Source organism: Geotrypetes seraphini, chromosome 3 (genome assembly GCF_902459505.1).
Source record: "Geotrypetes seraphini chromosome 3, aGeoSer1.1, whole genome shotgun sequence".
Classification (NCBI taxonomy): domain Eukaryota; kingdom Metazoa; phylum Chordata; class Amphibia; order Gymnophiona; family Dermophiidae; genus Geotrypetes; species Geotrypetes seraphini.
This window is the reverse complement of record NC_047086.1, coordinates 290,147,367-290,168,664: the sequence shown is the minus strand read 5'-3', so window position 1 is coordinate 290,168,664 and position 21,298 is coordinate 290,147,367. Positions and strand designations below refer to the sequence as shown.

General features: G+C 40.0%; 1 protein-coding gene across 10 annotated transcripts in view; it reads right to left on the bottom strand.

Moving 5' to 3' along the window:
- Positions 1 to 21,298, bottom strand: part of CEP170 (centrosomal protein 170) — a 283,085-nt gene that overhangs the window by 91,884 nt on the left and 169,903 nt on the right. For 9 of the 10 annotated variants that reach the window (XM_033937690.1, XM_033937689.1, XM_033937691.1 and 6 more), the window contains 2 exons: positions 8,382 to 8,508; positions 1,993 to 3,840 (listed from right to left, as the gene is read on the bottom strand). In XM_033937690.1, coding sequence (XP_033793581.1) covers positions 1,993 to 3,840; positions 8,382 to 8,508 — 1,975 coding nt within the window. The remainder of the gene's footprint in view (positions 1 to 1,992; positions 3,841 to 8,381; positions 8,509 to 21,298) is intronic. The other variant, XM_033937694.1, reaches the window with a different exon arrangement.

The following is a 21,298-nucleotide window of genomic DNA, read 5'->3' as shown; positions in this document are numbered from 1 at the left end:
AGAATAGAACTTAAGCGCTGTGCCTGCAGCAGCTTCTCATTGCAGCTGGAAACGGAGAAGGAATTTCTGACTCAGGCAAGTAAGGGTGGCACCAGCGTCATGTCTCTTGACGCTGCCTTTTATTCAGGTTGCAAAACCTGAGACACTCAACCCCTCATTCTCCCACATTAATATTTTTTTTGGGGGGGAGGGCGGGGACGAAGACGACACAGTCGATCTCCGCAAGTGCAAGTACAGCTCCCAGGGAACCTATTCCCGAGCTCCAAGTGTTAAAGCAGGCAGGCCAAGCAGGTGCTCTTTTAAATGTGGTCCTCCTGGCTTCAGACCCCAACGTCTGAGTCAGGCAGAGCTGTCCTAGGACTACTGGGAACCTTGAAACACAGGGAAGCCTAAAAAAAGATCAGATTAATATCCAAAAATAACAAATCTAGTGCGGAGCAGAGGAAGAGACACTTTCTCATCTCGCTTAAGACTGATGTTCCTATGTTCTGAAGAGTGAAGATAGTGAGATAAGGAGGCAGAGCTGAGAAAAATGATAGATGTCTTCTACAATCCAACTCACGAGTCTGGGTACACAACCCATCTGTAAGGAATCATATGTTGTTTGCACAAGAATTTTATTTTATAATTTAATTTTTTGTGCTCAGAATATGACTGCCACCTCAGCAGTCCGTGCCCATTTTCCCAACAAGTGTGAAAGGCACTCCTTTTCAGTCACCACAGTTTTTGCTACGGTTGTGTACAAGTCAGCACACTATATATTTAAATACAATGGAAATGCAAGATCTTAACCATTAAACCTGGATGTTAAAAAGTGTGCAAGCATTTAGATCTGCATCTTTTTTGTTGCTATGTTGTAGGGATGGGTTAAAAAAAAAACACATTCAAGGGGATGAGGAGCTGAATGCAGGGATTAAGGGAGAAGTGCTATGATTCTAAAAACAAAGGATCACGTTCTCAACAGCAGAAATTTAAATGATATAATCAATACTGCACAGAATAGCACTCCAGATGCACATGTGTATAATCTATGTCTATATAACTGGATAAGACTTCTCAGTATGCAAATAAGCAAAATATATATCTGACTTGTAAAATAAGTAAAGTGTTCACATACACTCAGAATTGTGAAATTTGACCAAGAGCATTAGCTCCTTTAGCCAAACCCACCGCCCCATCACTGTGTATGACTTATTTTGAAAAAGAGCTTGAAAAGGACATACTGTTCAAGTGTTCAACTAATTTTCAATGGCAAAAAGAAAGAAAGAAGTTCCCACTTAGCTTTCAACTGTGTCAGCAGGTCCCGACATGGACCATGTTTTGAAATTCTTTCTCAAGGGACCCAGAGGGTGATGTAAACTGGTCAAAATGCCAAGGAAATAAGAGTAGTGTGATACGGGCAAAACACCTTATAATCATATACATAACATAACTTTGCTTCATTGCTAATGCTCTTCATCAAATTTCACAATTCTGAGTGTATGTGAACACTTTACTTATTTTACAAGTCAGATATATATTTTGCTTATTTGCATACTGAGAAGTCTTATCCAGTTATACAGTAATTCTTTGACTTCTTTGCCCTTTAAGCTACGATTACACACACCCTCTACTATATTCAGTGTGACTTAATCTATGTCTATGCCATGCCAGATACCAATACAATTATTTTACCCACACAATATTAAATCTGCTGCTAACACCATATTTCCATGGCAACCAGAATGCTTTGCTGTCTGAGCTTATTTTTTTTCACCCAAATTATTTGCAGACAATAGATTTTTAAGCATTCATTAGGGAAATCATGAATTGTGTTTCAGTGCTTAGCTACCCCCTCCCCCCCTCCCCCCCTCCCCCCGCTTATTAAATTGGCCCATCAGGGTTAAGGCCTTCTATAAAAGTTCACAGTAGTATACACGTCTCAAGCATATGAAGCAAAACGACAACAAAAAGGCAGCTAAATTTAACATTTGTCTAATGTATCAAGCTTACCTGGAGGAGTGCTATGGGTTGAGGACATAACTCTAACTTTGGAGTCAGGCAGTCTAGAAATACTGTTAGCTCTGATTCTAAGGGTACCTTTCATATCTGTCTGTGGAACTGTTCGCAGACCACTTTTAATGATAGCATCTGGAGTACGAGGAGAGCCAGTGCTTCTCGATATTGTTGCTTCAGAGTCACTACGTGCCGATAAAGAACCAAGTCGGGTTCTACGTGGCTGGGCAAGTAAATCAATTCTTGAAAGAGTTGTCTTCCTTCCTGCAGGTGGCTTTGATGTGGAACTAGTAGTTGATACTTCAGAGGCAACTGATACTTTATCAGCATCAGCAAGTTCAGTATCTGAAGCATCACCTAGTCGTGCTCTACGCAAAAGTGATGTCCTGGTGGGACGAGGTCTTGGGAGTGTGGTTGACTTGTTAGCTGATCCAGATAATACTGGGGAGGATTTATACTTGGCTGATTTGCTTCCGTCTCCTTTGGAATGTACCAGATCATCTACTGAGGTAAATGGAACTCTTCCATGTGATTTTCCAGAATAAGTTTCCTGATCAGAGGACAAAATATCAGAGAAAGCAGAATGAGGTACACTTGATGTTTGGTCATCATCTGTTAAATCAAGTGAGGGCTGCCGTATTCTTCCACTTGTTTGAATTAATTTACGACTCTCTGCTTTAGCGCTAACATCTGATGAACGACTTTTAGATTTCTTTTCCAGTTTTTCCCTGGAACCTGATGGAGAAAGTTTAGAACTGTCTTTGGAAGGAGAAGTAGTAGAGCATCTTTCTTTATAGAGGCTGCTAAAGCTTTTTCGCTTTTGTGAACATTTTCTGTCTTCACCAGTAACCAGACTGATTGTGCTAGCTGTATCCACATCAGATTCTGGTGATATGGAATTATCTCTGTTGTAGCTAGGAGTTTCTGGGCCTTCATCCGTTTTGTTTTCCTCACGCAATTTGGCTTCAAGAAAAGCCATCACTGCTTCAGTATCTTTCAAAAGAAGTGTTGTATCCATACTAGAGTCAGTTTCTAGAGAATCACTTCTGTCTCCCATTTTGCTTGTGGATGAAATGACAAATGAGGTGGAGATAGATTCAGTTTGCTTACTGATGTGAGGAATAAGTTCAATAGGTACATTTGTGCTAGGTTTGTCTATAGTAAAACTACCTTGCCTCATTAATGACCTTGATGCTTCTTTCTTGTCTGCTTCAACACTTTTGGGCATTTGAATTTTTAGAACTTCTCCAGTTTTCCTTTTCTTGTCCTCCTTTTGCTCTGATTTTTTGGCAGCATGTCCTGGGATTGCCCCCTGAGTCTTATGTGAAACAGAAGGACCTGTCTTTGGGACTTCTCCATTTTTGCTAATCTGGTTTGCAGCATGTTTTGAAGAAGATTTAGTAGGCACCCATGCCTTTTCTTTTGGTTCATGTTGTTGAATTTTAGTTGACTGTTTAACTACTGAAATTTCTCTACCAGTTTCTCTCTTTTCTTTACCAGAAGCACTGCAACTCATACTCAGAGAAAACTGTGTGCTCTCTCTATATACTTGAGCAGAGTGATCATTCATCGATTTGCTTACATTAGCCATAACCCTGGGATCAAATTCTCGCAGTTTTTTTTGGGATATTTGAGTTGGTGTTTCTTTTTCTTGTGGCTCTGTGTCTTGTTTCTCTCCAACTTCTGATCTCTGATGGGAAGCAATCTTTACCCTGGAGCTTTCTGGTTTTCTTTCTTCTTTTGGCAACTGAGGAAGTGTTCTCCTTTTTCTCTCACTTTGACTAGCTAAGGAAGCAGCTGATCCACTACTTTTAACAGAAATTCCAGATTCACTGATATCTGTATCTAAAACAAACAAACAAAAAAAATTACAACTATGATAACTGCTGGCAAGAGAAATCATCTCAAATTTTCAAGTCACCTATTGATTAATAAGAAATTGTTAAACAAGAGGGCAGTTTCATAATTATACATAGATTGTACTATCATTTTCAATACAGGAGTATTCCACTGCATCATTACTTCTTGTGAGCTGTAATAGACAGCATTCCATCACTATGCTGTACATTTTATATGAGCTTTATAAAACACAGTAAACATCCACTGAATATTCAAACTAAGATGCATAATACATTTTTCATGATCAAAATAAACTTGTACTTTAACAACTATAGTGCTTGGGGAAAAATGGGTTTTGGAATCTAGGCCCATACTGTTTCCAAGCTAACAAATGAAAATTTGAGGCTTTTGAAATGGCTGGTAAACATCCAGTTGCCATACTGTAAACATATTCTAACTTTCACTTTCCTGTTTAACGAAAACTTAGACAGAATAGGGCACATACCTCCAGAAGGAAAATTTGGTGAATATAAATCAAGTGAATAACTATTAGAGAGCAGCATTACAGGTAAATAATTATATTTTCACTAATAAACTGTCTCAATTGACCCATATAAATTATTATCAAAGCAAGGATATTTTCAAGCCCCCAGACACCCAGAAGAGTGAGAAGACAAAATAATATGTTCAATAAAAAATTTGACAGTGTAATTAAATTAGAATAAAGAATGGCAAAAAAACTTTCTTCATGCAGGTAGCTTTTCAGGAACCTCCTCAATGCATGTCAAATAATGAACCCATGGGATCAATCATGTGTAGCTATTAAAGTCAAACTACAGTTTCAAAATACAGTCATGTGAAAAAATTAGGACACCCCATGAAATATTCAATTCTTTCTTAAGAAATGTTCACATATTGATGTCAAATCTTTTTTTTTTTAATTTATCTCTGGAAAGGAAAGTGATGTAATTGCAAGTAAACAACAAATATTTTCCTTGATTTATTCATGAAAAAAAAATATCCACAATATCCATGGTTTTTCCTGTTGCATAGAGCACTCTGGACCCCTGTCTGTTTACAAAAATTGGATTGCTCTAGGTCCAATAGATGTTGGCATTGTAACCTTGATGCTGGAACTTTAGATCACTTGTTGTTTTATTGTCCATTCATTAAAAATTTTTGGATCTCTATTTGGGATCAAATAAATCATTTAATGACAAATTATGTAGCATTATCATACGACACAATTTTATTTGGCATGCTGATGATAGCTAAGCCTCAAATATCTGCTAATAATAATAAGCTTTTGATGATATTGACAGGAGTTGCCATTCAACAAATAACGTATAACTGGAAAGATTGTACAAGGTTGAATTATTGTTTCTGGTGGAATTCAGTATGTCATGTGTTTAAAATGGAAAGAGAGTTGGCAGTTCAAAAAGGTTACTATAATAAATTTAAGGATGTGTGGGGGCCATTTTTAAATTACTCTAATGAATAATTTACACTTTTCCCAATTTTAATTCTTACATGTGGATTGGGGGGGGGTTGGATTTCTATTATTAATATATATGAATGATAAGATATTATATTCATGTGGTATATTTTTTGTTGTATATGGAAGTGGGAGGGGGTAGGGGTTATATCTTTTTGTTGTATGATATGGTAAATTTTCAAGTGATATTGTATTCTAATTGTTTGATATTTACTGTACACTTGTTGTGAATTATAAAATGAATAAAGAATTAAAAACAAAAAAAATCCACAGAAAATGTGTATTCTAACTAAGCAATAAATTAGGGCTCTGTTTTGATGAGGCCACCAGCATGACTGTTGTCTGCTCTCTGGGCTCACTTATTCTACACAGGATCAATAGAAATACCATGCCTAAGTGGTTTCATCTTAGTGCAGATAGGGATACCACATGAAAGGATATTGCTGTCTTCACTCAGCTACTTGCAACGCTATCACTATCAGTGCAATAAGTCATAATAGATAGGGTTACTATATGGCGCTAGAAAAAGGAGGACGGATTGAGACATCCAGGTTTTACTTCCATTCAAAGCAATGGTTGTAAAATCCTTCCAGACCTCTTAATCTGTCCTCTTTATTCCCATTGCTTTCAATGGAAGTAAAACTCGGATATCTCATGGGCAGAATCGCAGCAGTGAATGTGCTCCTGAAGACGACGGCAGCCTGCTAGGATTGCTAAAGCACCGGCGATCCTCTGTGCAGGCTGCTCCACTGCTGTAATTCAGTAAAGATAAGAGCAGGAGGCTGGGGGGGGGGGAGGGGAATCAGGCCTTCAGGGGGGGGAAGCAGTGTGATATTTTAAATATACATTTTATTTTGTTTTCTGTTATTAGTACTACAGATACTAAAAGCTAAGTACCTGTAGTACTAATAAGAAATAACAGAAAACAAAATTAAATATATATTTAAAATATCACACTACTTCAGCAGACCAACGAAGATTTAAGCCACTTGAAGTTACATTACTCGGTGGTGGTCTGAAGATCTTTAAAGCCTGGAGTGTTATCAGTAGATACAGTAGGGAATGTGTATTGACTGAATGAGGTATCTGAGCTGAAAAACACTAGAAAGATTATGATTTGTTCAGTATGGCTCAAATACAAACTTCAGGGGGGGGGGTGCAGGCCCGAGGAGGGGGGCCCTGGTGTAGAAGTACACAGAGGGAGGGAAGGGGGGTTCAAAGAGACGTGCATATGCCGGATTGGGGGGGAAGGGAAAGAAATAATGGGTCTAAAAACAGAGGAGAGGGCGAGAGATGGTGGACAATGGGATTTAGGGAAGGAACAGAAAAGGAGAGAAGTTAGACACAAGGGATGGTGTAGAAGGGGAGAGGATAAAGATACTGGATAGGATGGTAGTTGGGAACAGAATGGGAGAGATGGTGAACCTTGGGGTGATGGGGAAGGAACATAAGAATTGCTGCTGCTAGGTCAGACCAGTGGTCCTTTGTGCTCAGCAGTTTGCTCACGCGGCGGCCCTTAGGTCAAAGACCAGTGTCCTATTGGAGTATAGCCTTACCTGTGTACGTTCTGGTTCATCAGGAACTTATCTAACCCTATCTTGAATCCCTGGAGGGTGCTTTCCACTATAACAGCCTCTGTAAGATCATTCCAGATTTCTACCTCTCTCTGGGTGAAGAAGAACTCCCTTACGTTTGTATAGAATCTATCCCCTTTTAACTTTAGAGAGTACCCTCTCATTCTCTCAATTCCCTTCAATATCTTTAATGTTTCAATCATGTCCACTCTGTCTCCTCTTTTCAAGGGAGAAGAGGCCCAGTTTCTCTAGCCTCTCATTGTACAGCAACTCTTCCAGTCCCTTAACCATTTTTGTCACTCTTCTCGGGACCCTTTCAAGTAGTACTATGTCCTTTTTCAAGTACGGCGACCAGTGTTGGACGCAGTATTCCAGAAGGGGGTGCACCATGGCCCGGTACAGCGGCATGATAACCTTCTCAGATCCGTTTGTGATCTCCTTCTTAATCATTCCTAGCATTCTATTTGCCCCTTTCACCACCACTGTGCATTGCATGGACGGTTTCATTGACTAGTCTACAAGCACTCCCAAGTCTCTTTCCTGTAGGCTCTCTCTGAGTACAGCACCGGACATCCTGTATTCGTGCATATGATTTTTGTTACCGACATGCATCACCTTGCACTTATCCAGAGGGAGGGAGAGATGATGGATGAAAGGGTAGTTAAGAAAATGAGAGATGGTGGATCTGGGGATGGTGGGATCCATCGATGCAGCTGTGGGGATGGAGACAAAAAAAGGAAAGATGCCAGACCTCCAGGAGAGGTAAGGGAAATGGAAAGGGAGGACAGAGATGGAAGATGGATTGTTAGCACCGAGAAAGAAGAAAACGACAAATGGGCCGGAGACCCTGTCAAGCAAGTTATCAGAAGACTATCAGAAGACAACCAGAACATGGGAACAACATGATTTTAATAATAACCAGACAACAAAAGGTAGAAAAAATAATTTTATTTTCTATTTTGTGATTACAGTATGTCAGATTTTAAATGTGTATCCTGCCAGAGCTGGTGTTAGACCGCGAAAGTGAGCAATAATTTAACAGAGAGAGGAAAAGTCTTTTTTTGTTTATTTTGTTTCCACCACAGTGCCAGTGTGGGTAAGAGAGGGCAAAGGGGTTGAAGATGCTATAAAATAAACCCACCAGGATGTCTGAAAAAAAAACAACCAAAACAATACCCCCCAATTGGGCAGAAAAATCGAATCGCAAAATTGATACAATAGGCTGAATCGGATCAAATTTTTTTTTTCCTGAATCGGGCAGCACTACTCTAAGCAACTCCTAAAGCTGCAGGGTTGCTTCTCAACCAATGATGAAGAAAAGTGGCATGTAAAATCAAAGGAAGAAGAAAGATACACTGGGATGAAAATATTTTTATTCTATCCAGACACTCATATTAAACATTAATAATAAGTTGATCGCTAATCAGATGTTGATAAGAGAATAAAGCATATACAGTCCAGAAATTATTTATTCATACCATTTTCAAAAGGAACCGGTGCAGATAATCCCAATTGTGCCTCACCCTGGTTATGCACTGTATGGTTAGCAGCCAAACTAGCCCACTGGGACACCCAACGCTTGCTTCCAGGTATAACAGCACTCTCCTAAAGAAAACAGAGCACATGATTGTCAATTTTATAGCAGATGAGCAGATCACATGCAAAAAACATTCAACTCTTTTCACAATACTGAACCATATTTTTTTTTAAGTTAAAGATGTACAGCCCTATTCATCCCAAGTTCATAGGTGCCTGGTATAAGATGACTGGGTGGGCTAAGCCTGCTCAAAACCCAGGCTGGATGAGAAGCAGCAGCAGAATCAGGAGCTAGGGAATGCAGCACTGAAAGTATAGGCTGAAATCTCACACTAGGATGAGACCAAGGTAGGAGCCTGGAGGGAGCTATTAGCTTTATAGTACCAGGCTGAAAATATGGCCAACCACCCAAGAACTATCTATATGATGAAGGAAAAGAGAATGGCAACCAAATATTTTCTGTATAGCAGTGATATTCAGCCACTATATGAATAGAATAGAAGTTTAATTTAGGTTTGCTAAAAAGAATACCTACCGTAATCTAAATATATAACAAAAGTAAAAAAAAAAAAAAAAAATCACACAGGTGCACACCCCATCTGCAAACCCACAACACTAATAATAAACATCTAGACAGGATCATATCAATTGAAAAATTCCTTAAAATATTTAAATGTATGTCTAATTTATAGGATTATAAAAAATCAACTTATTGAAAAAAAGTAAGGAGAGAGACATCAAATCAGAAGAACTTCAATGGACTAATGGATCACAAGGCCTCTTATAATGCAGTTATTTCAGGATCCAGTCAAAAAAGTCCCAGCGCTTCATTTAAACCAGAACTGGAGTCCTTTTGGACAAGCTAAGAGATCACTCATTTTTTCAGTGGTTTCTTCAAGATTTAACTGTTTCAGTTAGTGGAACTGAATTATTTGTCCTTTTTGATAGTTAATGTTTTTGAAGGTTGAGATTCACATGATTAAAGGCTTTTCTAACCGGGACCTGAAATAACTGTGTGTTATAAGAGGCCCTATGATCCATTAGTCCATTGAAGCCTCTCTCCTTCCTTCTCTATCATATCATCTCATAGCCGTCTCTTCTCCAAAGCTGAAGGGCCCTAGCCGCATTAGCCTTTCCTCATAGGGAAGTCGTCCCATCCCTTTTATCATTTTTGTCACCTTTCTTTATACCTTTTCTAATTCCACTATATCTTTTTTTGACATATGGCGACCAGAATTGGATACAGTATTCAAGGTGCGGCCACACCATAGAGCGATACAAAGGCATTATAACATTTTCATCTTTGTTTTCCATTCCTTTCCTGATAATTCCTAACATTCTATTTGCTTTCTTAGCAGCCACCGCACATTGAGCTGAGGATTTCAACGTATCCTCAACAATGACACCTACAGTGGAACATTTGCCTAGGCAGCACTGTTCCCTCTAAGCTGTGCGCACGCACAAAAAAATAAATTTTTCCCTAAAATGATTTTCACTGCTAAAATGAAATGTTGCAGAAGACCAGGTGTTCCGATTTCCCCTTTATCACATTTATTGAAGCGCTATAATATAAATTTTAAGTCATTCACATGATTCCGTTATCTTTGGCAGTTGAACTTGACACGTAACGTGCCCCATAGGGCCAAAGCCTATGGCCCATAGGATACGAAACACTTCCGATTCTTTGACTTCCTGAAGTTCCGCCACATTGTTTATTTTGTGGAACTGTAGTGTGCAGCGTGGTACTGCGGTTGTATAACTGTATTCGTTTATTAAATTGCAACCAGATATAACTCTTAAAATGTCTAAACCGCGAATGGTGGTATAGAAAAATAAAGTTATTATTATTATTATAAAACGCAAGAGAGCTGCAACAGCTTTTAGGTCTGAATGGCTTGAAGAAATTGTTGAAACGGAGACACCGGAATCTCGAAATACAATGCGTGTTCGATTGTATGAAATATTAACCTATGAGAAAGATGATGGAGTTGTGTGTTGTTATTGTCAAGATGCCAAAGCAACTGGAAAATTCTCTACTGGAAAAATATGGGATGATGTTTGGAATCTGGAGTTTCTGAAACGCCATCTATCAAGTAAATCTCATACCGACAGTATTAGGAAACTCAGAAGTAAAAATCCGAATTTAAGAGGGGGACTGGTTAACATGTTGCTTGAAAGCCCAACCAAAAAAGAAAACAGGCAAATTAGTAATGAACAGAAGCGTTCCAGTCCTGATGAAATTAAGGTTCTTGTCGACAGTGTTGTGCTGGCCGTTAAGATGAATATCTCAATGCTCTCTGTTCAAGATATCAATGAGCACATAGCGAAGTATGTTAGTATACCTGATAGCTGGAGAAGCAAAAATTCTATAGGAAACATGAACTTGACCTGAATAAAATGGTTATGTTCACCTCTGATGGTGCCTCTGTTATGTTGGGCAAAATAGATGGTGTTGCAGCACAGCTGAGAAAAGACATTCCACATTTAGTACAGCAACATTGTGTTGCACATCGGGAAGATTTGGGACTTTTTGATTCATGGAAAGAAGTAAAATTGATGAAAGAAGTAGAAACTGTAATGAGAACTGTGTACATGGTGTTCTGTCGGTCTTCTACTAAACGATGCAAATTTTAAGAAATAGCAGATGCATCTGACTGTGAATCAATTGCTTTCAGACCTCTGAATGAAGTGCGCTGGTTATCTAGACACTTTGCACTTAAAGCAATTATTCGAAATTGTGATCCCCTGTTAAAATATTTTGAAGAAGACAAAGATCATGATCCTAATGCAAAGTACTGCTATAAGAAGCTGAACAGTAAACAATTTCATATTACACTTGAAGTTTTGAATGATGTCTTATCAGAATTGGCTTCCTTAACCATGGCATTTCAAAAACGTGGTTTGACACCATTGGAAGCTTATCATCTTGCACAGGGTAAATTAATTGAACAAACTTCGAATGCAATACTTAGGCAACAAGGTTAAGTAGAGTGATAAAGGCAACAGTCTTCTTGACAACAGGATGAAGTCTGGAGAAAAAGTTTCAGTGGATACTAATTCCATATTAACCTTCATCAACATCCTATGTTTGCATCTGGGTGAAAGATTTCCTGAAAATGAAGTTGAGGAATGGTCTGCTTTTGACTGTACAGCAATATCACAATGCGACTTTGACTTCGGAAATGGACATATCAGATCTCTTTGTTTAAAGTATAAACAATTTCTTCCGGAGGAAAGTGTTATTATTCAGCAATACAATGACTTTAAATTCCTTGTTGCAGAAAAAATCAAAAGCAATCTGATAAACAGCTTCCAGATATGATGAAATTTGCATTTCAGAATGATCAATTTGCAGATTTAGCAAAATTGGTGCCACATTCTTAGCATCTAGTTCAGATTGTGAGTGTGGTTTTAGTCTAATGAACAATTTGAAGACTAAACAAAGGAATCGTTTACATTTAGAGCATTTGGAAATGCTGATGTGTGTTAAGAGTCACCTTCAAGATGGAGGCTCAACAGATCTTGACAGAATTTATTCGGACTGGATAAATATGAAAGATCACAGGGAAAAACTTTGAAAACTAAATTGCTGTTATTTTCTAAATTTTAAGTATGAAGTACAATGATACCTTATTTATAGGTAACGCTCAATGAAACATTTCAATGAAACATAATTTATGTTTATTGAAATGAGACTTTATGTTACATAAAGTGTAACTAATATAAAGTGTAAATAAAATTACATTGTGTTTTCGTTAATTCAGACTAAACTCAAAGACCTGTCCTTAACTGAACTCCGGGCCCTCTGGCAATCATTTTTATAACACACACAAATTTAGTTTTTCTTTAAAATGTGCACAGATTAAATTTTTTGCGCACACAGCCTATGAAAAATTAGAGGGAACATTGCTGGGCAGTGACTCCAAACACAGAGCCCAGCATCACATAGCTATAGTTTGGATTCCTCTTTCCCATATGCATCACTTTGCACTTTCTCACATTAAACGTCATCCACCATTTTGACGTTCAGTCTTCCAGTCTCACAAGATCCTCTTGCAATTTTACACAATTCTCTTGTAATTTAACAGCTTTGAACAACTTTGTGTCATTAGCAAATTCAATTATTTCACTAGTTATTCCTATCTCTAAAATCATTGATAAATCTGTAAAAAAGCAGCGGTCCCCTACTATTTACAAACACAATTCAAAACAACCTCTCACTGATAACATTCAAAAAGTATATATAAGCCACAATTATTCAAGTCTCAACTCTTTTAGGGCAGAGAGTAGTTAAACAGAATACTTGAAGAAGAAAATGGTTAAAGGGAGGCAATTTATAAAGGAGGAAAGTGCCTCAAATCCCTGTCTGCTGCCTGCGCAAATCTTGCACGCAGACTAGAGAGGGAATCCAACCTTATCAGCTGAAAAAACCTCCTTCTACCACCTCTTCCTTAATTATTATGCTAAATGCACACCATCAAATGCTTAATCTATTCAAACCAGGGGTGTCCAACCTTTTGGCTTCCCTGGGCCGCATTGGCCGAAAAAATGTTTCTGGGGCCGTGCAAACACTGTAACAAGACGGAGGAGGGAGCCGGCAGGACAGTAAACATCCGGAGGCAGCAGAGGAAAACACTGCATCACCCTCAACCGGGGCTGCACAAAATACTTCATGGGGCCGCATGGGGCCCTTGGGCCGCAGGTTGGACACCCCTGATTTAAACTGTTCATAGAATTTAGTTACTTATTGTGAAAAATCCCTCCTCGGTGTACATTACACTTTAATTAAATGCTTTTCAATACACTGTTTTGATGGTTCTCCGATGATGGTAAGCCATCGTTTTGCTCGATGCTGCATCTGGAATTTGGACCCAAAGTTTGCTTATTGCCACCTCTCTCCATGCTCACACTTGGCAGGGATCAAAATCAGTAAACCTTTATGCAACAGTTGAGCCAGTAAAATTTCATTGCACTGTTTTATTGAGAGCCAGTCTAAATCTTCTTTATAAGAGAGGCAACATTTATTTTTCAAAATGTAACTGTAACACACAACCGTTTCGTTCTTAAACAACAAATTTCAAGACTCCTAAGGAAGGTACCCTGAGTACCGAAATGTTTTTATGTTACTGATTGATAATAAAGACCCCTACTGGAACATCTTGACCTTCCCACTTTGTTTTGTTTATTTGACCAGTAAGCATACCATCCTATATATGTCAGAGCTCAGTTTGATGCTCTCTATCTCTGTTTGCTGGTGGATGGACACAACCCACTTGTCTCTGAATTCGTCTGCTGATGATGACAAGGAAGTAGGTGGTGCTTCTTTTTAATTTGTTATCCCCTGTGTTGAAGTTTATCATCTACTACTACTATTAATCATATCGATTATCTTTTGTGAAATGTATATTTACATTGAAGTTTTCTGAAGAATTCTTCCAGATCCAACTACAGCTGAATTTCATCCAGGTTGATGAAAAGGGAAACTAGCTCTCTTGATTGTACAGAGACTTCATGCCATGACAGTTGACAAGAGATTTATTATCCCCATATCATTTGTCCTTTTATCAGCATATGTAAAGGTTAGTTTATAAGAGTTTTGATAATGGTCATGAACTTGCAGTAACCGTACTATTTAAACCCAGTGTAACTGCATTGTTTCTCCACAAACCTGAAGAGGATAACTCTCAAAAGCATGTCAAAGATTTAAGTTAGTTCTATAAAATGGTATCAGCTACAACTTGATTGTTGACTTTTATTTCCACATATCCAAGTGCCAGGCAATTATTTGTGTTCTACTGTCCTCTGGTGGCTTTTGTTAGTATTTTTATCATTTTTCTTTTTGTAAGAAAACAGTCAGCTATGGTTCAAATCTTGAAAACTGATGCTACTGTTTTAAACTTAAGCAATCTAAACAATTTCTTACCAAATCATCCCAAACTGAACAAATGAATTTTCCTGTGCATTACAGGCAGTCCCTGAGTTACAGACGCCTGACGTATGACTCATACTTCATTTGATTTCACTGAGCAGTATTTCCAGTGGCATAGATTCCTACACTTCTCTTGCAGCAGATTCAAGAATTATGCATGACCACATTAAGAACAGTATGTGGTTGTGCATGCTGTACCTTAGAGGGAACAGTGCAGTGGTAGGGACATTTGGCCCTTATATCAGCTGGGAGCAGAGGTAAGCAGCAAGAATCTTAAAATCTACAATTTCTGAGTTACATAAAAATCTGACTAAAGAACAGCTCTAAAAACATAACTGGTTCTTAATCCGGGGACTTCCTGTACTTCCAAAACAAGTACCAAAAATAGTCATTTCAAATACAACGTGGAAATCAAAAAAGCTTCTTATCAACCCCTTCAGATTAGGTTTGCTACCAATACCAGATTTTGAGATTTTGTCTCATTCTAATAACCTATCAGCATGCTTTACAGATAAACAACTTCTTCAAGGGTCAATAAGAGACCTATTTAGTTTCTAGTTGAATGAGATTTGAGAGAATTGCTATGCAAATTCACCTGGCAATGGAGGCCTCAGACACAGGTCTGCCCCGCCTGGACTGGTTAGTCAGGACAAACAGAAGATCAAAGAGATGGAAATCATTGATCCTCTCTAAGTAGTGAAGCAAAACTCGGACCCTGACCGAGAAGGCTGTGATAAAAAGAGCCTGAGGCCAAGGCCACTAGGATCACTAGGCCCTGATGAGTCAAAATCCTGTGAATGACCCAACCCACCATGGGCAAGGGTGGAATGTTGCTGCTCCTTGGGTTTTGGCCAGTTACTGGGGACCTGGAATGGCCATTGTGAGAACGGTCTACTGGGCTTGATGGACCGTTGGTCTGACCCAGTAAGGCTATTCTTATGTTCTTATGTCATATCGAAGCTTCTGAGATGACCAGGGCTGAACTAATGCATCGAGGCCTAAGCTTCCTGTTTTCTTTCTTTGACTGAAGAACACTCGACTTTGGAGTTCTTGGCCGAAGTCATCAAGTCCACCGAAGGCTTGCCCAAGCAACTTACAATGAGACGGAATGCTCTCTACAAGAGCCACCACTCTCCCGGGTCCAGGATATAGTGGCTGAGAAAGTCCGCCTGTACATTTTCTAAGCTGATCACATGTGCCACTGAAAGAGCTAGAAGGTGAACTTCTGCCCACTGGAACAGCATCCGAGTCTCCTGACTTACAGGAGCACTTCTGGTGCCCCAATGATTTACATACACCACTGCTGTGGCATTGTTACAAAGCACCCGTATTGCTTTTCCCTCCAGGGTGTTTTGCAAATCTCTGAGCATCAACTGAATGGCTCTGAGCTCGAGATGGCTGATCGAACAACATCTCTGAGGTAGAGACAACATGCCATGAATGGAATGATCCCTGAAATAGGGCTCCCAGCCCCAAATACTCCCATCTGTTATCAGAGTGATCCACTCCTGGATCCTGAGAGGCATGCCCTTGTTGAGAGCAGCTCCCCGAAGCCACCAGCACAAATTGCTCTGTGTCAGTTCCATCCAGGGAAGAGGCATCTGAAAGGAATGATGTTTTGGGGACTGGACTGCAGGAGGGACTGCTGCAGTGGACGCATGTGTGCTCATGCCCAGGGCACCACTTCCAGAAAGGCTGCCATGTATCCTAGGACTGCAGATATTGCCAGGCCGTGAGAATTGTGATCACCAAAAGATCCTCACTCTGTTTCCAGAGCATCTGCTTGGCTTGGGAAGAAAAACATGGTCTTGAAGTGTGCTGAGGCAAATTCCTAGGTAGTCCAATGTCTGTGATGGAATTAGCTGGCTTTTCCTGAAATTGACAATCCAATCCAAGTGCTGCAAGAGAGACACAACAGTCTCCACCATCTGCTCGCACTCCAGTCTGGATGGCACTCTGATCAACCAATTGTCCAGATATGGATGAACCAGGACCCCCATTCTGCGGAAATACGCTATCACCACCATCACTTTGGTGAAGGTGCAGGGGGCCGTTGCCAACCCAAAGAGTAGCACTGCAAATTAGAAATGCTGTTGAAGAACGTGAAATCTCCAATAATTACAGTGTCCCAGGAAGACAGGAAAATGTAGATAGGCTTCTGTTAAATCCAATGAAGCCAGAAACTCTCCCAGAGCCACCGATTCAATGACGGAATGCACTGTTTCCATGCAAAAGTGCAGAATCTGTAGAAAAGCATTGATTGACTCCTTGGCACAATGAAGTATAAGGAGTATCTGCTGGAGCCCAAATCTCTTTCGAGAACTAGTTCTACAGCCTGAATCTCCAAGAGACACTGCAGAGTCATCTCAACATTCAGTGCCTTCTCTAAGTCTTTCCACCAGAAAGGCCAAAAACAGATCTGGAGGGCGCTGGAAAAAGTCTATCTTATGTCCTTCCAGTATGATGTCCAGCACCCATTGGTCTAAGAAGACTGACTCCCACTCCTGCAGGAATGTCGTCAACCACTCCCCAATGCGAGGAAGCATGGCCGAGGCATCATTGTGACTTCTTAGAGGAGGTGCTGTCAAGAGAACCTGTGGGTTTCTAGGGCTGGAATAGTCTATAGCTTTGGAAATATCTCTGGCCAGATGAGCCCGAGAAGCCTTGGCCAAACTTGTGGGAGGGACAAAATTGTTATGACCTTCCCTGGGAACACACCAAGGCTTGTTATCCAGAAAGGACTTAGGACGGCGGTCTACCACACTGGTCATCAGGTCATCTAATCCCTTGCCAAAAAGTATTTGACCTTTAAAAGGAAGTCTGCTGAGAGTCACCTTGAAGGTCGAATCTCCAGTCCAGTGGCAGATCTAGAGTGCTCTGCGAGCTGAAACAGCAGAAGCCGAAACTTTGACTAACACCCAAATAAGATCATACAAGGTATCTGCCACATAATCAACACCCTCCTAGCACCAGCTAGAGAGAGGCATCATCCTGCACTGAAGGATCATGGAGCAAATTTGTGTGACAAGCACGCACCACATAAGAGGCAGCTGTTGCCGCCTTAATACCCAAAGAAGAAACCCCAAAAAGCTTCCTCAAAAGCAGGTCTAACCTGCAATCCTGAAAATCCTTCAGCATAACTCCTTCCTCACTGGGGAGGGGAGTGTGCTTGGTCACCTGAGCCACCCCCAAATCTACCTTCGGCTGCTCAAAGAGCTGCTGAAAATCCAGTGCCATAGGATAAAGATTAGCCATGGTCTTAGTCAGCCTGAAGAAACTCTCTGGAGTCTCCCACTGCTCAGTAACCAGTGCCATGAGATCTGGATGTGATGGGAAAAAGGATGACAGAGTATTAGAACGACTCATGATGGTACATTGAGACTTGGAGGGCTGCACCTCTAAGTTCAGTTCCTTTATGGCATCCGCTATAAAATTATGGACTTAAGATACTGACTTAAACAGCTGACAAATTAAAGGGTCATCACCAATGTCAGGACTTTCAGAGACCAACTGGCTATCTGTACCACAAACAGTTTTCCAGGTCATCTAGGGTGGACATAGTATCCATGGTATCAGCACACCAGTTCAAGTCATCCAGATCTGTGACGACAGGGGTACTGGGGACCAGAGCAGGAACTCCCACAAGGGTAGGTCCTGACAGAGAAGCTGGTATAGTGCCCACCAGCTGCGCTGCGTGAACTGGGTCTGTGAGAAATGCTCTCCACATCAGCTGAAAAAATTCTGGGGAAAAGCCACAGGTCGGGGCTGACATTGGCTCCTTGAGAGACTCAGACAAGGCCTGCGAGAGATCCCCAGACTCTGTATGCCTATATTTCATGACACTGCCAGAAACAGGAACTGGGTGAGATTTATTGTCCATCTCCTGGACCCAACCTGGCTCCCCCGCTCTGGAAGCCCCTCGTGCGCCATGGTATGTGGTACACGGACGCTCATCCACTGGTAATCCTGTGCAATCCAAACATGAATTCAGGTCTACATTGATAGGAATCCATCCCTAATGATTTCCAATGAAATCAAGGGGTTGTGAGGCAGAAATTTGAAGTTTAAAATTAGATCGCTAAAAATCCAAGATGGCGACTGCCAGAAAAGTTGCATCTAAAATGCCTCGTGGAGACTTCACAAAAAAAAGTTCAAAAACTGGCAATTTTGGATTTTTGGGGCTGGGAGACTCGACCCCTATCCCCAGAAAGAACTAAAAACCCTGTTTTCAGGCCCCCCCTCCCAGTTCTCCCATAGTAAGTAATGGGGCTGTACTTTGTCTCCACAGTGCCTGCCTGTCAGCTCTGTCTGTGAAGAGAAAGGATTTTCTGCCTCAGATTTTCTCCAAACAGCTCAATCTTCAGGATCTTTAGGCTGTCAGTCAGATAGACCCTGACTGAAACCTCCACTCCCACGGAACCTCTCTGTGATCAGGAGCAGGAAAAAAAGCAGCCTGTGCCCTGATACCCTAAAGGTAGTTACACAGGGTGCATTCAGCCTGCGCTTAAATCTCTGACAAGGTCAGGAGGTAAACACGCTTTAAGGGGGGGGGGGACCTTAAGCTCCGAAGGCAGAACACAGCAGGCTGGCTCCATAAGTCCACTTGAAACTTGCCCTGTGGAGCAGCAGATCGGCTTTGCGGAAACACAAACTTTCCTAGGCACACGACCCTCCAAAGAGTCTCCAAGCACCAGGGCCACTGAAAAATGAACTTTAAGTGAAAAACATAAGAGCAGATCAGAAAGACTTCTGCATGGTTTGTTTGCAGAAATGAAAGCTGCAGGGGGGCTCTATATTCCTCAGCCAAGTGGGAAGAGCAGAAGAAAAAAGTGTGTTGGATTTCTGCAACACCCAGTTCGCAAGTTGGGATGAAACACCTGTTATAATGACTCTGAAGAGGAAGTAACAGAATGCAAAATATGGAGGCTGATCTATAAACTGTTCTGTGAGCAAGTACTAGAATTTTGAAACAGCTAACCAATGATTTTGGATAAGCAGTAGTGTCACTAACAAATTTCCTAGCAATATTTTGAACAGATCAGAGATGTTTGAGTATCAATACCTACATATACTGAATTACAATAAATTAATGCAAGATGGAATATGCACCTAGAGAAGTGATAGCTGTACTAGATCATAATTGAAGAACACTTTTCCACAACTCACTCAATCCATTTTTTGAGTTTTGACCCATGCAATTAATTTTTCTTTATCATGGCAAGAGTCATTTACTGTAGCTTATTCTTGTGCCAAAACATTCTAAGTCCATGAGTTTTGGCACAGGAATAACTACAGTAAATGAATAAACAAAAATTAATTGCATGCTTCAAAACTGACATAAAAATGGACTAAGTGAGTTTTGGAGAAGTGCTCTTCAATTGACAAAGAGCCCCAAAACAATGCACATGTGACTTGACCCAAAGACAACTTTTGGTTAATGAAAGCATCAAGGCATTTGAATGATTGCACCAGAGTAACTAGGTTACCCTGATTTCCAGTGATCAAGCACACCATTGTCTCTGATGGATTTAAGACTAGGAAATATTTGGACAGCCAAACTGTGACTGTATCAAAATAGGATTGTCGATAAGACTAGGATGAGAGGAGGCAAAATGGGAGAAATGCAGTATGTCATCTGCTTAAAAATAAGCAGTAACTCAGCAGTAACTTTGAGAGACTGAGATCAAACTCCACATACCCTGGCTTAGGAATGGCTCGTTACTGTCATGGTATGCACAAAATGAATCTATTTAGATAATTTTGTGTAACACCCCCCCCCCCAAAAAAAAAAAAAAAGGTGAGAGTTTAAGCACTGCCTGCTTAAAAAGAATTTCCAAGCATATCTTGATTACTGCCTGTGCGTATTACACCTTATAAACTCCAATTAGACTCTCTTTGGAACAATACAAGTGTTAAAGTGGGAACTGGCAGTGAGACAGAGACTAAGAAGATAATTTCTAATATCTTGTGGCATAGGAGTAAGGTTCATTTCTGTCATAGCATGTAGCAAAACTAACCCCTTTAGAGACATTATTACCACAATAAACATTCAAACTACAAAACCTATCTAATAAAAACATCCTGAGAGGAACAAATTGCCAATCCTCCATAATTTTTTTGCCATATTCTGCCAGTTAGTAATTTCAGTTAGAACATATCCTATGGAACAGAACCTCCCTCTCATGCCTTAAATCTTCAATCCTGCCTGCAGGCTGTGAGAGCGGGGGCATTTTCATGTTGCGGTCCAGAAGAGTGGAGAAGACTCCCTTCTTACATTAAATATAAAAAAAATTTGGATGCCTTTAAGAAATTGTTGAAAAGACATCTGTTTTGTTGTATGAAATATACAGTAAGAGATGTTAATCGTTGAAAACCTGAGTTGTATTAGATTGCTTGAGATTGATTTTTGGTATAGGAGAAGTGATTGGTGCTGCTATTTTTGTCAGGCTGGTATTTTATTTTGATTTTATGCTGAATATGATGTATATTTCTATTTTTTTTTGGAAGATGTCTGAACTGTTTGTGAAGTACTATTATGTGTGTGTTGTACTTTGCCTTGTAAAATGTGGATTATAAATAAACAAACCATAAACCGTTATTTAAGAGGCTTATTTACTAATGACTGCACATTTAACAAGTCTAATCTAATTTCAGAACCATGGCAAACAAATCTCATAATATTTTCCACTAGTCTTCAGCCAACTCAACCAATTTTATTAAAATAACTCATGAACATTGCATTCTGGTGGGGGGGGGGGCATGAAACTGGTAGCATTGACAGTTGACACTAAGATATGTGACAACTCAACTTCAAATGTTTTCTATTGTTGGGATGTCATATTGAAATAAGCTTACTGGCCAACTAAGATTATAGCTTTAAGAAGATGTTGAAAACCAAGCTGTTTGTAGATGCATACTTTTGATTGGTAT